This window comes from Clinocottus analis, unplaced genomic scaffold, assembly GCF_023055335.1.
Source record: "Clinocottus analis isolate CAN_PGR_092001 unplaced genomic scaffold, fCliAna1.0.p SCAF_12, whole genome shotgun sequence".
Taxonomy (NCBI): domain Eukaryota; kingdom Metazoa; phylum Chordata; class Actinopteri; order Perciformes; family Cottidae; genus Clinocottus; species Clinocottus analis.
In genome coordinates this window covers 2,408,309-2,422,888 of record NW_027175843.1, presented here as the reverse complement: position 1 = coordinate 2,422,888, position 14,580 = coordinate 2,408,309, and the positions used below count along the sequence as shown (strand labels likewise).

Sequence of the window (14,580 nt, the reverse complement as noted above, 5' to 3'; positions counted from 1 at the left end):
CTCTATGCCGTTACAAAATGCCAGCGAGGAAAATGTTGTAATGAAAGCTGTGACATCTTCTAGCAAAAATAAAGTAATTATACTGAAACGTATATTCAAATATCTATTAAATGTCAGAGAAAATACATGAAAAATAACATGAAAATCAAGAAATATTAAATAAAACTTAAGAATATTGAATGCAGCTGATATTGAATGTCTCATATTTATGTTTTTTTCACAAGGACGTTAGGATTGACTGAAAATATGTCCTCATTTATTTCCTGAATGACTCGTTAAACGCGTAGACGGATTTCACCAAATCCTTCGACATGAACCTCGATGAAGAGAAGCAGCGGTGTGACTCACAGCCTGTCTGCCACCAGGAGCTTTATGATGAACCCTTTAGCCTCTCGACACAGGTCAGCGAACATGCTCTCCTCGAAGGCCACGTTGTAGTTCCTGATGTTCAGCACGGAGCTGCGGTCGTTCTCTCCGGCAAAAGGAGAAACTCCTGTCAGACTGATGGGAGACACAAGCGAGGACATTTTAATGACCGGCCCATGAACCAGAAAACACATATATGATATTCAGCACATTTAATAATGTTTTACCCACCACAGATATGCAATGACTCCAATTGACCTAGGAGAAGAAAGAAGAGAGTTAGAAAAAAAAGGTTGTTGCATGAAGAGGAGATGAACTGTACATCCAAGAGATACTCCACCAGATGTCGGTTGCTTTTGAGACGGGCGTCTGGCTGACAATTTCCGGTGCCACAAATTCAGGTGTGCCATATTTGCAGTATTGAGCCTCATCGGGCGTGATCTGCACCGCGTTGCCGAAGTCACAGATTCGTATCTGATCACCGTGTGAGTCCGCCATGAGGATGTTATCAGGCTGGGAAGAGAATTAAAAGAAATAAAATAAAAGTTTGATCATGTTCTGTAATGTGTGTGTGTATATATATATATATATATTATATTTCCAAAGGAAGACAATGAAAGAGTGGGAGGGTGAAGATCCACTGGTATCTACCTTAATGTCAAGGTGGATAATGTTTTGATGATGGAGGTAGTCCACGCCCTCAAGCAGTTGTCTTATACATGAGCGTACCTGGTGGTTCCAAAACACAAACATACCAGTATTAAAGTACATACATTTGATTATTGCAGTGAAATGGATGTCAGGCATCAAACACTGGACTTACGTCAGACTCCATGACTGTAGATTTCTTTGTAAATCTGTCAAGCAGCTCCTCGTGGCATCTTTAAAGGTGAGTTAAGGCTATTCTTCCTGTGTGTGTACGCATGTATACGCCGTTACTTAACCTTTGACAAGAAACACATTTCCATAAAAAAGCTCTCGTGAGGATACATTTCAGTGACGAGGACGACGGCGTTCTTTTTCTCGAAGGCATCCTGGAAGAAGAGGATTCTCTCGTGGTCCAGCTTGGAGAGCAGGTTCATCTCTCTCCGGGCCAGCTCCTTCTTCTTCATACGAGTGGAGATGAACTTTGCGGCATACTCCATTTTGCCGGCCTTCTGGGTCACGCGTTTCACATAGGAGAATGCACCTCTGCAGAAGAAAGATCTTATTTAACTCTACTTAATGTCCCCACGCAGACAGCGGTTGTCTTGTAGCAGAATATTGCATCAAAGGATGGGAAATGTGGGTTTAACCTTCCAATTTCCTTGTGAATGTCATAGCTGTCAGTCAGTCTGCGCATCTTTCTTCGAATAGTCTCCTCGTCATCCATTGGATCTTCTTTGCGTTTGGCTGCAATAATGTGCACGTGTTAATTGGACATAGTGGGCTCCAAATCATTAAAAGTTCCTTCACTTAGCTCGTCAGCCATGCAGCCAAAAGGGACTGGCAGGACTTTTCCTTATCGCTCCCGTGGCTTGACCTCTCACCTTCATGAATAGTGAGTTCAGCTTTACAGGACACAGATCCTGCCAAGTTCCTGGCCGTGCAGGTGTAGACCCCGGAGTCTTCTGGACGGGCGTTCAGGACCACCAGTGAACATTCATTATCGTCGTACACAAATGTGTAATGACTGCTCTCCGACAGCAGGACGTCGTTCTGAAAGCGAAAACACTGCAAGTTTGGGCATTCGTACTTCTGAGATGACTATTTTTGAATATGTACCCGACTCTATAGTTCGGTACCTTGAACCAGAGGATGTCGGGAATGGGTTTGCCCTCCACAACCACGGCAAAGCAAGGCGTCTCCCCTGCGCACACGTCCAAGTCCTCCATGATGGTTTCAAACGTCGGTGGAGCTGTGGACAGAGAGGCGAAGAGGTACACAACCTTTAGCGACATTAGCTCTGGACGGCCGAGCGGACGGACGGACGGATCGATCCAATCTACCTGCCATCTCCACGTCGAAAGTGCAGCTGTCGCTGCCGTACTCATTGGACGCCGTGAAAACCATCTCTCCGACGTCGGCGCTCTTGACTTTGAGCAGCTTTAGCGTCTGCTGGTCGTCGTCCGGCATGGTCATCTCGTACAGGCCCGGCTTGCTGGAGAGGACCGCGCCCCTCCTGTGGAGAAGAAGGGTTTGTATGTCAAATGTGTTCTGAACAGAGGGGCAATGTGTGTCACAAGAGCAGACTTTTGTCACTTTTCTCTGCATGTCTTACACCCTGACTGTCCTGTGATACACAGGGTCCACGAGGTGGCATCCTTCTCCATCAGATACCGCTTGACTTAACTCATCGTGTGCCAACAACATGCATGCTACATTGAAAACTCAAAATACAAGCGCGGTGTTGAGAATACCAGCCGGAGACGTTTACATCTTTGTTCAATGAGATTAAAATAAAATGTGAAATCAAGACAAATGTGTGTGTATGTATATATATATATATGGTATATATTCTGGAGAAGATACCCCAGGAAAGTGCTTTCATGTAAAAATAGAAGATGTTAACAGATACGTGACACAGATACCTCTTCCAGAGGACTGCAGCGTTGACGTGATTGAGGGTGACAGTGATGGTGACAGACTGGTTTTCCATCACATGTACAATATCTGGCTTGTCAACAATCACTGGAGCCTCCTGAAGGTAGGGACCTAAAAGTAAACGCACACACAGATACTATTTAATAAAGGGTTCAACCATGCACACTGATGGAGGGATGGATGCTCTGAAAAACCTGGAGGCACCTCGGTCCAGGAGCTGCACCGGGTCGGTGGTAGACGAGGGCTTGCTGAAGGCTTTGGAGGTGATGGTGAGGATCCTGAAGGCGTAGCGCACGCCTTTGGAGAGGGTGGTGATGGTGTAGGTGGTCTCCTTCAGGCCAGAAGCTATGATGGTCCACTGGATGGAGCCCAGGGCTTGTTGTTGGATGGCGTACATCAGGGAGCTGGGATCTGAGCAGAAGAAAAGGGTTTCATGCTGCAGGGTTCATACACATTAATGGATTAATGGATTTCTATGACTTTTAACCAAATTCCCATCACCAAACATGTTGTGAAATCTCAGTGTAGACATGAAAAAGTGAGAAAAAGTAGTATTTAAACTACCAATGAGAATTCCAAAGCATACAGTAGACATTAAATGACAAATGAATGAGAGATGAACGTTTGATTAAAAGAATAAACATTTATATAGATGCCTGTATGTATGCCTGTTCATATTCTGAGCGACTTTCTTTTAAAAACATATTAAATATTTCAAACTCAGCGTGAATGAACGACATAAACACATGAATATAACAACTTTCCGTGACTTTTCCAAAACTTTCGGGATCTTTTTAAATTTTTAAAAATTAAAAAAAATGTAAAGTTAGATTTTAAAATTCCATAACTTATCCAGGTTTTCCATGACCGTAAGAACCCTGATGCTAAATGCTAAATGCTAAACCACGATGTTGTCAAAAACACAACTATTTGTTGGCTGCGCTTTCGAGGAAGTTTAAAATGAAACCCTTTTTTGAATAATGTCTATATTTTGTCCTTTTTTTAATGAATGTGGTGTCTTTATTTGAATCTGAATATCAATCTTTCGTACCGATGGAAGGGTCCAGCCTTCTTGGCTTCTTCCAGCTCAAGGTGATGGTTTTACCGGTGATGGATTCAATCACGGGAGTCCCATCCGGAGGGTCTGGGAGGATATCTGAAAACAATGATGATGGAATTTAGAGCTCCATAAATGTTCTGCGGTTTCTTATTTGAATCCCATTCTCTGTGTGTGTGTTTTTCTTTTAGATGCATACCAAACAATACAATGAAAATCACCTGTAACATAGAGGTGAGCGTAGCAGGTGGCCTTGCCCACTTTGTTGGAGATGACGCTCTTGTAGACGCCGGCGTGGGCGTGGCACACGGAGCGGACGACCAGGCTGTGGACGTCACGAACTGGAGGAGGAAGCGGAGATGAAAGGACAGGAGGAAGACTGATTTTATGTCAAATTAAAACGCACAAAATTAGACCGTTGGCCTGATGGATGAATGGCTTAAAATTGCTTGAAAATGTCTGAAAGCAAGGTGGAAGTCTAAATTCGCCTCACAAAAAAAGAGATTCTTCATTTCTACTGTGATTAACATGATCATTTTTACTCTAACTTTCAATAAAAAAAGCCAAATAACAGGAATCTGAAATAAACTCAGTGTCGCCTCGCTTGTTATTCCCGCTTACACTGTGTCATCTTCCTGTCCTCGGTGCTCTCGATCCTCTTGCCGTTGTGGAACCAGACGATGGTGGGGTAGGGCAAACCCGCCACTTTGCATTTGAGCACGGCCTCCTTGCCCTCGATCACGTCCAGGTCGTAAAGGGGCTTGATGAAGTCGGGCATGGTGAAGCGCTCCACCTCGTTCTCTGGAACCTCCGGCTCCTCCGGGATCGACGGCATCTTCTCCAGTTTGGCCCTAAAGAGAGAGAACAAACGTTTTATTAACCAGAATAGTGAGACACACGACCGCTCCGGGGCGACGCCCCGAAGAGTAACGAGCTCTTACATCTGCGAGGAGATGGCCGGCCGGGGTTCTTGTATGTAAAGCTCGGCGGAGCTCTCCGCCTCGCCGTGACCGTTGCAGGCCGTGACGGTGTAAAATCCCTCGTCCTCATTGGTCACGTGAGAAATGAAAAGAGAGTGGCGGCCGCCCTCTCGGAGAACACGAATGTCCTCACTTTCAATCAGTGGATGGTCTAAAGGAAAGAGAAAACATGCACATATGTCTTTTGTTAGAAAGTAAAGTTAGAAAATAACAAGAGGAAAGAAAAAGTCTGTGATGAGAATGTCGGATGTGAAAATGTTAATCTCAGATTTTCTATCAGTGGCCGGGTAACAGAATGGTAATCCATTGTGACTTAACAGACAATTCACTGATGAAACTATTGAAATATTCATAATGTTTGCAGTGTTATGAACTGTGGCAACATTCCCGTAAGAAACGCTGTATTAACTCACTGCTTACGCAAAACTGCCGCTGCAGCTTCACATTAGAAAAAAGGCCAATTATTGTCTGAACATTTGCTGTTTCCATCAGGAAAATAGGGCCAAGTCGACCTGGACTGAACTCATGAGGATCACCACTTTAAAGATGTCCCTGTGATGCGCTTGTGTGCAAGAACAAATCCTCCCGCTCCCATTTTAAGTCCCAGCATGCCCCATTCAGACAATCTTTTGGCATAAAATATGTAATTTTTTTCCATTTTTAAACCGAACGACACAGTTTTATGGCTGAAACTCCTTCCTAACAGGCCAAGACATTGTTTTATTGTGATTTTTGTTGCAGATTTTGATTCTTTAGGTCCTAATCTTTCCGAAAAGGTGTCTTATTGACTGCTCCAGGAGGCATTTTTTGGGGGAATCTGGCTCATATCATGCTGGATGTTCATAGTTATGATCAAAATATCTTTTAAAAGTGATGTTTTTGTGCAGATTTTCAACGGGTTGAGTACAATCCTACCAAAGTGGCTCCAGATGACCTTGGGAGACGGCGTCCCACTGACTTTGCAGTCAAACCGAGCGTTGCGCCCCTCGATCACCTCCAGAACGTCCAGCTTGCGAGTGAAGAGAGGCTCAATTGACGGGATGACTTTGAGTTTGCCGCATGAAGTCACTTCCTCTGAAGAGCACAACAAAAAAAACAGGATTCAGACTCGCAGAACGGGAACAATAGATGAATTCATTTCAATGTGAGTTTGCACGTGTCGCGACACTTCCTCTTGAGACGTACCCTTCGCCGTGGTGAGCTTGCACACGTACGTCCCGCTGTCGTCCTCGTGCACCGAGTTGAGCAGCAGTCGGCACTTCCTCCCGTCAAAGTGCATTTTGCAGTTGAGCAACGCCGGCTGGATCAGCTTCCCGTTCGCGAGCCAGTCCACGTCGGTGTCCTTCGGCCCGATGACGTGACACTCGAACAAAACCGTCTCCCCGGCCTTGGCCGTGATGTCCCTGACCGGCCGGATGACAGCCAGGCCCGGCTCAACCGGCGCCGCTGCGTAGGGGGATGAAGGACATTTTGTGAAGAGCGCTGTTAAGCAGCGCTTGAGCAGTTGGACCACTTGCTGGTCAAAAATCAATGTTTTTTTATTCCCTTTGGGCGATGCCACCAATGTATATTCCCTAATAAACTAACGTACACTTGTGCATTTTAAAAGAAGCGTACCTTTTACCTCCAACTTTCCTTCACACTGCTTTGTCCCATACTCATTAATGATCTTACAGGTGTAAACCCCCGAGTCGGACCGCGCCGCCGACTTGACGGTCATTTCGAAAGCGCCGTCTTGCGCCTCGCGGACGGTGTGACGCGGGCCGGTTTTCACCGTGACTCTGTCCCTCAGCCTGCAAAGGAAGAGAGATGAGGGGAACGACTGTTTTTAAAGCAAGAGATGAGTCATGCCTGCTGAAGGGATGACCAAGCACACACCACAAGCGCTCATCTGGCCGCTATGAAGGGGGCGGCGTGGTACAGGACGACCAATATTATGTTTGACACATTCTTTGCTGCTATTGTCTCTCCAGTCATGACTAACTGGAGTGACAGGACCTGCCGGCGTGATTCAGCTTCTATTCTTGTCGCCTACTGTATATTAAAGGGATAGTTAGGGTTGTATGAGGTGGATATGTATCCGGAGTCAGTGTATTCCTTAGTTTGGGGAGAGAAAAAAACATAAAACATATTTAGACGGCTGAAGGAAACGCCCACTTTAAATTATTATTGTAGTTTGAGTTTTGTAATGAAGAAGCTGTAATCTTAAGACGCACATATCTTTTAAACTGCTAGTCTATCATACTACGGAGCGTTGATGACCATAACGTGGTCATAGAAAAGTTGTTCCTGATAAAGCAGCATGTGAGAAGTGTGAAAAATGTTATTTTTAATTCAACATCAAAGACGGTGCACGAGTGAGTATTTCTAGCAGCAGGGCGGGGGCATGTGGGATTAACTCAAAATCCCCCAACAGTCAAAAATGAAGGACGTTAACCTTTTAGAAACCGTGTGCGAAAATCCTCCTGCGCCCATTTTAAGTCCCAGCATGCCCCATTCAGAATTTTTCCATTTCTGAACCGAACGACACATTTTGACTGAAACTCCTTTCTAACAGGCCGATGCTTTGTTTTATTGTGAATTTTGTTGCAGATACTGATTCTTTAGGTCCTAATCTTTCCAAAAAGTTGTCTTATTGATGCTCCAGAAGGCATTTTTGGGGAATCTGGCTCACATCATGCTGGATGTTCATAGTTATGATCTTTTTAAAAGTGTTTTTTTTTTGCAGATATACATCTTTGTCCCAAGACTTTGCTGAACAAATACATACAATAAACACAAGTGTTGGAATTAATTTGGGGTTCCTACAACGACTCGAACACAGGGGAAAGGAGGTCTGGAGACAAAACTGCGTCCCTAGTTTCTAACGGGTTCACAGAGAGAAGTTCCAGTGGAGAACGTGAAAGTAAGTGTTGTACAAACAGGACTCAACCCTTTGAGAACCGGCAATCAGATGCAGCTCTTCACTTTGCATCGCATGTGAATTCCAGAGAGCTCATTAGTCGTTAAGTGTCTTCGCCCCCCGAGCCGCTCAATGCTGAACGGTTGGAAGCGTGCAATTCTCCTCCTTTTTCCCGTTTCAGACTCCTTCCGTCTGCCTGGAGATCGCGAAGCGGTAAACGTTCATCTTCCACTTCCTTGAACAAGACGCGATAACGCGGCGTGCTCTGGAACACACCCTGCAGTTACACGAGCGCGCCTGCGGTTTTGCGGTACAGATAAAAGTCTTTTATCCGTTTCGCCATGCACTCGATGAGTTTAAGTGGTTTGATGAAGCGGTGGTGGTGTGTGCATGTGTGTGAGTGTGTGTAGAGACCTACCAATAGAGCATGGGTTTGGGTTGTCCACTTATTCGGACAGACATGGTGACTTCCTGTCCTTCAATGACGGCTTGATCGCTCATCGTCACCTGCGTGAAATGCAACGCAAGATAGATAGATCGATAGATCGATAGATCGATAGATAGATAGATAGATATGTACTTTATTAATCCCCAAGGGAAAGTTTTTGTCAAAGTAGCGTCCCACATTTACAGACGTCAACATCAATGGAATAAACTAAACACACAAGATAAGTAATAAAGGAAAATAAAAGAAGAGCAGTGATGGCAGATATATACAAAATAAAAAATAGAATATATATATATAAATAAACAAATAAAATATATATATAGCTATGGTCCACATACATATATATAAAGATATAAACATATACATAGACAAATGAAATATGTATATGCATTTAGTGTAGTGTAGTGTTTAGTGTTAGAATTTCACCTGCACGTTTTGTTCCACAGACACAGTGTTGGTGGGACAACAAACACACACACACACACACACACACACACAGGGGGACGACACGTTCACGCAGAACGGTTAGCTTCGATGGCGTCAGAGAATGCAGTTGTGCGTGTGCCACTGAGTAATTCTCCGACAGGGAGAGTCAGGGAGACGGAGCTCTGCGCAGCCTCACCAGGAAGGACGGGGGTTTCCTGAAGCGCGTGTCGATAGTGCGCCTGAGCTCCGGCCCTCCGAAATCCATGCTCTCCTCCAGGGGGCTGAGGTACTCCTCATCGGACGTGATGGGGCTGCTGACGTCCCTCGGCACACCCAGGTTCCCTTTGGGCTCCTGCACAGACTCTGTCAAAAGGCAACGAGTGTCACCCGGCGAGCCCCGGGGGTTCAATACCCTCCTCCCCCGGCCCCCCGGCCCTCGCAAACAAATTCAGCTCATAAAAAAAAAGAACACGAGGAGTTGGAGGAGTTCAAAAAAACATAATTAAGAGTCTGAGATGTCAAATCCAAACAATAGTGGATTCACAGTGGGTGGAGCCGGCGAGCCGCGGTGGGCAATTTATAGGTTCAGTTTCGCCTCTGAGTTACTATGGTAACTATAAGTGAGGTTGTTCAGCTGGAATATATGGCGCCGGCATCTCAGCGAGATAATGAACAGAGAGCAGGAGAGAAATCAGCTGCAACACAATGCCCTGTTCGGGAAGAGACAACGTTTTTTTTTTTTTAAAAAGGTGGAGAATAATAAGAGATTATGCAACTACTACATTATTGTTAGTTGCAACGGTCTATTTTTTAATATGTATTGTGTTTTTAAATTCATCTATGGGAAAGAAGTGTCCTCATCCATTTTTAATGACGCACTGATGAATAAATATCCTGCTTGAGCTGTTCAAATGAAGGCGAATTGACATCCTATTATGATGTAAATCAAGTAGAAATACATGTAAAGTTCATTGATGTTTTATTATGGAGATTAAGAAAAACAAGTATTTCACAAAGCTTCCATCCTCATTTGTTAAAGCGTTGCTCGATATATGTTTAAACCTCACATCCAGTTTTTAATAAGATATTTTTGGGACAATTACTACACTATGGATGAGAGATTCATCTCCAGTCGAGAGCCATTGAAACCTCATCTGCCAACCGAGGGTTTTAGGTCAGGAAGGAGATCCAAACTTAATTTTTAATTGCCAATATCACAGATTAAATTGTGCTGTATTCACAATTTCTCCGTGTAAGATAACAACGTAATTTAACTTCCTGTTAAATGGACAGACATACTGTCTATGTCAATGTTGATGAGTAACAAAATACTGCAAATACTCACTTAACTATAATATGACATCCCCCCCAAAAGTCCAACCTACCTGGTTTCAGTGTGAGGCTGGCACTGCTGGACGCCCTGCCCTCCTGGTTAACAGCGGTCACGCAGTATTTCCCACCGTCACTTATTCTCGCTGATTTGATGAGCAGGGTGTGCCGTTCCCCCTCCACTTTGACTGCGCAGTTTGCATTGCCGGTGATCTTTGTGTTGTCCCTCATCCAGGTAACTACGACAGAGAAGACAGAAAAGACACACAACGTTCTTTTTGATTGCGCAAATGCACGATTCAAAAATAACCCCTGTGATGTTTCTTTTGGTACCTTCAGGAATTGGGGTGCCGGCAATGATGCATTTCAGTAGCACATCTGCGCCAGCAGCTGCTACGGTGTCCTGCAGGGGAAGCTCGAATACGGGGGCCTCCATCGGGTCTTCTCCGGCAGAAACATAAGAATCATCTGACGAATCTGCACGGTTTGACAAAAAGACAAGCCTGAAGTCATTTCTGCCCCCCCTGTGATCCAATTAGAGGAAAAAAATCCCCTCAAGCAGTAGGGAATGAGTAATAGGTTGATTAAACATGAAAAGCAAGCAGACTGGAAGTTCACACGACTACGGAAAGCTAAATAGCGCAATAAATCTAACCTAACTCCGGAGACATGGGTCGAGGGCGTCGGTTCTTTCCTTTGGTCTTCGGCTGTCGTCCCTCTTTGGCGCTGCCCGTCATCGGCTGAGGCTCGCTCGTCTTCACGTGGACGCCCCCGTCCGTCTTTTCATCCTCGACAACGATGGTGGGGATTCGTATCTTGGAGGCCGGTTTAAACGGATCCCCTTCCGTCCTCTCCTCGGTCGGGGTGACTGGCGACATCCTCTGGGGTTTTGAGGGTGGCTGAGGAGGAAGATCTGGCGCAATGACCGACCTTTTTTGTACCAGCGGACTCTCGGGTCTGCTTTCGATTTTTCTCAATGCTACTTCGATTGGCGTCTTCCTCCCCGAAGTCTCATCCTTTTGCGACGTCTGCAGGAGAGATTCCTGACCGTGCGGCGACTCCTGCAGCCGAGATACCCTTTGCACGAGCGGACTTGGTGGCCTTCGTTCCACCTTGCGTAACGTCAGCTCGGCGACATTTCTGCTCGGCGAGTCTTCCCGTTGTTGATGGTACAACGCCGGTGAGGATGATCTCTGAATGATTTCCGTTACCGGACTGGCCCTGCTTAACTCTCTCACCGATCGTTGTCCCGGTAAGTCGGACAACTGCATGGACTCCGGGGTGCCTGCAACTTCTCCAAATCGACTGACTGTTACACTTGTTGAACCGGCGCTTGCTGTCTTTTGGGGTTGCGACATGTACTGCTCTTGTCGTGCTGGCTGTTGTTGCTGCATTGGTTGCTGATTGAGTTCCTTTTCCTTCTGCTCCTTTGCCCACTGGGCGCGTTCCCGTTCTTGGAGCTTTTCGAGGACTTGTGGAGGAATAGGTTCAATCTTCCTGAAAGGCTGGCGCTGCTTGCCCTTGAGAGTGAGCTGTTCGGTTGAAAACGACTTCTTCATGTGTGGTTTCCCGACGAGCCTTTTGATGCGCTGGAGCTCCTCGGTGAACTTGTTCTCGATGTCTTGAACTTTTTGGGAGTAGCGAGGTTTGTCCTCCAGCGAAGCGGCTCTATGTCTGAACATAGACCTTCGTTCGGCGGCATCCTCTGTCAAAGCCTCCCTGAGGTCTTCCCTTGAACTCTCTCGAGAGATGCCCAGCCGGCTTCCTCCGTCATCTGAATCCACGGATCCAGCACGATTGAACCCCGCCCAGGATCCTCCCGAGATGGAACCTTCTGGAATATCGAGGCTTCGTCTCCGCTCCTCTAATCCACGGACCTTCTCGAAGACCTTTGAGCTCACCCTGGTAAGCTTCGGGGATGGCCTGAGGGTGAAATCTTTCCGGGAGTACTCGCTCAGAGGGGTCTGCGGTCGGGAGTCCTGGGTGCTACCTTGGGTGACGGATTTCGGCTGCCTAACCTTTTCTTCAAACTCCCCCGGCACGGTGTCCTGGTAATCAGTTGGCGCAACAATTTTTTTACGGAAGCTGAGCGGCGTCGTCGAACCAGAGCGACTTGGCATCGGAGAGGCGGAGGGGCGTTTGGCGAGTCTCGGGGACGGCGGCGGGAGGGCTTCTGGCGGAGATTCTCTTGAAAAGTTCTCTGACGGGCTCCTGAAATAAAGGATTTGAAGCAAAATCTGTTGGAATCGGTAGTTTGTTACTAATTCACAATCTGTCTTAGTATGGAATTCCAGTCCAATAATACAATCATTACACTGAAGTGTGTTTTTTTTAATGTATAAACTGCTGGGGTTATATGCATGGGGTTGTTTCTTCCTTGCCTGGTTGTGTTAGAGTGATCCTCATGTCCATGTGTTCTACTGTCATCTTCTGCACATTTGTCCATCACTGCATCTCAAGTAAAGAGGAGATATGACATATTGTACAGGTAAGCCATCAGGTTTCTGCATTGATTGTGAAACAAGGCAAATGTAAAGCTGGTCATGGTTGTGGTTATTCAGGCATGCCAACGCGACTCTCGCCAGCCTCGTTTTCAGCCAAAGCAGGCAGCCGTTTTTACCGACTGTTCGTGACCTACCCAGCACCAAACCGAGACAAACAAACCCAGCGACTGCATGGAGCAATTAGCAGCTAAAGAGCGATTGTTTTAAAAAAACACAGGTTTAAAAGGAGAGCGAATGTTAAACTCATATTCATCAAGTAGACATACAAATGAATGCCAATGTTGAGCTGCTAAAAGAAACACGGTGGATACCTGAATGCACCGCCTGGTCCTCAACATCCCCATCGTCTTCTTTGGTCTTAAATTGGTCACCTTCATCATCTGTTGTTTCCGAGTCTGAAAATATAAATATAATGTTAGATGTCAAAATATTTTTGGGAGTAAATAAAATATTTTCGGGAGCAATGTTTAAAGAACACGATTGGTTGAGTTAAACAGTTACTTTGAATTAAAGTGCGATGAGAATCCCTTATAGTATACATTGCTTTACTAAATTAAATGTTAGACAATCTTTTACCCTGAGTGGAAAACTGTGTTTCCATAAGGAGGAGAGGGCACATTGTTACTATAAGAACCAATAGACTACATTATCTTACTCACTTCAGCTTTAATAGTGTTTAGTGAAAGGCAATTGAACCATCCAGTGACAAATACTTGTTGAAGGGGACTTTTTATGTGTCAATTAAAAAAATCATAATATGTATGTAAAAATCGGCATATCAAAGATTAAATGAACCTCCTTCAGCGCTAAGCTTAGTTTTCCATCGCATTAGCCCTCATCTCTATTTGATAATGATTATGTCATTTAACTTGAAACGTTGCATCTCTCGGGTCTCATTAGCGCAACCGAGCTAAATGCACTAAATCTGCTGCAGCTTAACCGTCTCTGAGACTTCATGGTTCATCATTTCATCACCGGTATCTACACGTACATACATTTAAGGCACAAATAAATTGAGATGTTTCAGTATTCCAGTTGAAAACTTTATTATTTCCATTTCATTTTTTGTTTCATTTTCACTTTGTTCCAGCTGTACCATCTGAAAGATATGGAGATATTCCTTAGGCTGAGAGAAAACAGTCATTGGTAGAACTCAAAATAGAAAGCGCTATTGAGTCATTGGCATCCCAGCGGCTCTCATGGGGTGTTTGCTTCACAGTAGGTGGAATTAAAATAATAAAAAAAAACAGAGGCTATCTGTTCCCTTGCAGTAAGAGAACACAAAAGGATTCTGTCGGCCGTGTTGAACCCGAAATACTGCCAATGTTCTGACGATTTCAGTAGAAAGACCAAAACCTGACATGTTGTGTGTGTGTGTGTGTGTGTGTGTGTGTGTGTGTGTGTGTGTGTGTGTGTGCGTGTGTGTGTGTGTGGCAAGCTCACGATGTTCTATATATATGATCTAAATCATATGACTGCATTGCAAATTTCAAAATAAAACTCTGTCGAACATTTTCAGTACAATATTTTACACAGAATAGCATCAACTGCAATAAAGCAGTTACAGATGCAGATGTTTTCCATGTGAGCATGTCATAATTGTCTGTTGTCCACACGGTTTATGAGATATATTTACACGTATTTACAAAATGAACAACTGCCTCCACAAAAGACTTACAAGCAAAACCAAAACAATTACACAAACGCACATACCATAAACCATTTCTGTGATCAGAAAAGTTCATGTTGAAGTATTTATCTTGCTGCAACATCAAGAGGCAAGTCATTATATTCATTTTCCAACTTCCTATCTATCCATTTTCTTTCAACGCTCAGCCATCGAAGATAGAGATAGATCAGCGTTGATACAGACAACCATCAACGCTCACATCACATGAGCTGCTACGTCAGCGCCAGCCGCTACACCCTTCATGCAGCCAACTTTTAGGACAAAAGGATTTGATGTTCGGACTTTGAAGTCAATG

General features: G+C 44.9%; 1 protein-coding gene across 2 annotated transcripts in view; it reads right to left on the bottom strand.

Annotated features, from left to right (window-relative positions):
• The window catches only part of spegb (striated muscle enriched protein kinase b), a 33,230-nt gene that overhangs the window by 11,825 nt on the left and 6,825 nt on the right, over window positions 1-14,580 (bottom strand). For both annotated transcript variants that reach the window (XM_068573236.1, XM_068573238.1), the window contains exons 2-27: window positions 12,907-12,990; window positions 12,473-12,539; window positions 10,747-12,302; window positions 10,425-10,568; window positions 10,148-10,330; window positions 8,959-9,125; window positions 8,307-8,395; window positions 6,604-6,779; window positions 6,172-6,432; window positions 5,902-6,060; window positions 4,948-5,137; window positions 4,628-4,857; window positions 4,228-4,347; window positions 4,001-4,105; window positions 3,154-3,360; window positions 2,937-3,060; window positions 2,355-2,527; window positions 2,151-2,263; window positions 1,896-2,064; window positions 1,662-1,758; window positions 1,357-1,557; window positions 1,190-1,247; window positions 1,018-1,095; window positions 707-879; window positions 598-624; window positions 349-501 (exon numbers count right to left, since the gene is read on the bottom strand). In XM_068573236.1, the coding sequence (XP_068429337.1) occupies window positions 349-501; window positions 598-624; window positions 707-879; window positions 1,018-1,095; window positions 1,190-1,247; window positions 1,357-1,557; window positions 1,662-1,758; window positions 1,896-2,064; window positions 2,151-2,263; window positions 2,355-2,527; window positions 2,937-3,060; window positions 3,154-3,360; window positions 4,001-4,105; window positions 4,228-4,347; window positions 4,628-4,857; window positions 4,948-5,137; window positions 5,902-6,060; window positions 6,172-6,432; window positions 6,604-6,779; window positions 8,307-8,395; window positions 8,959-9,125; window positions 10,148-10,330; window positions 10,425-10,568; window positions 10,747-12,302; window positions 12,473-12,539; window positions 12,907-12,990 (5,104 nt within the window). The remainder of the gene's footprint in view (window positions 1-348; window positions 502-597; window positions 625-706; window positions 880-1,017; window positions 1,096-1,189; window positions 1,248-1,356; window positions 1,558-1,661; window positions 1,759-1,895; window positions 2,065-2,150; window positions 2,264-2,354; window positions 2,528-2,936; window positions 3,061-3,153; window positions 3,361-4,000; window positions 4,106-4,227; window positions 4,348-4,627; window positions 4,858-4,947; window positions 5,138-5,901; window positions 6,061-6,171; window positions 6,433-6,603; window positions 6,780-8,306; window positions 8,396-8,958; window positions 9,126-10,147; window positions 10,331-10,424; window positions 10,569-10,746; window positions 12,303-12,472; window positions 12,540-12,906; window positions 12,991-14,580) is intronic.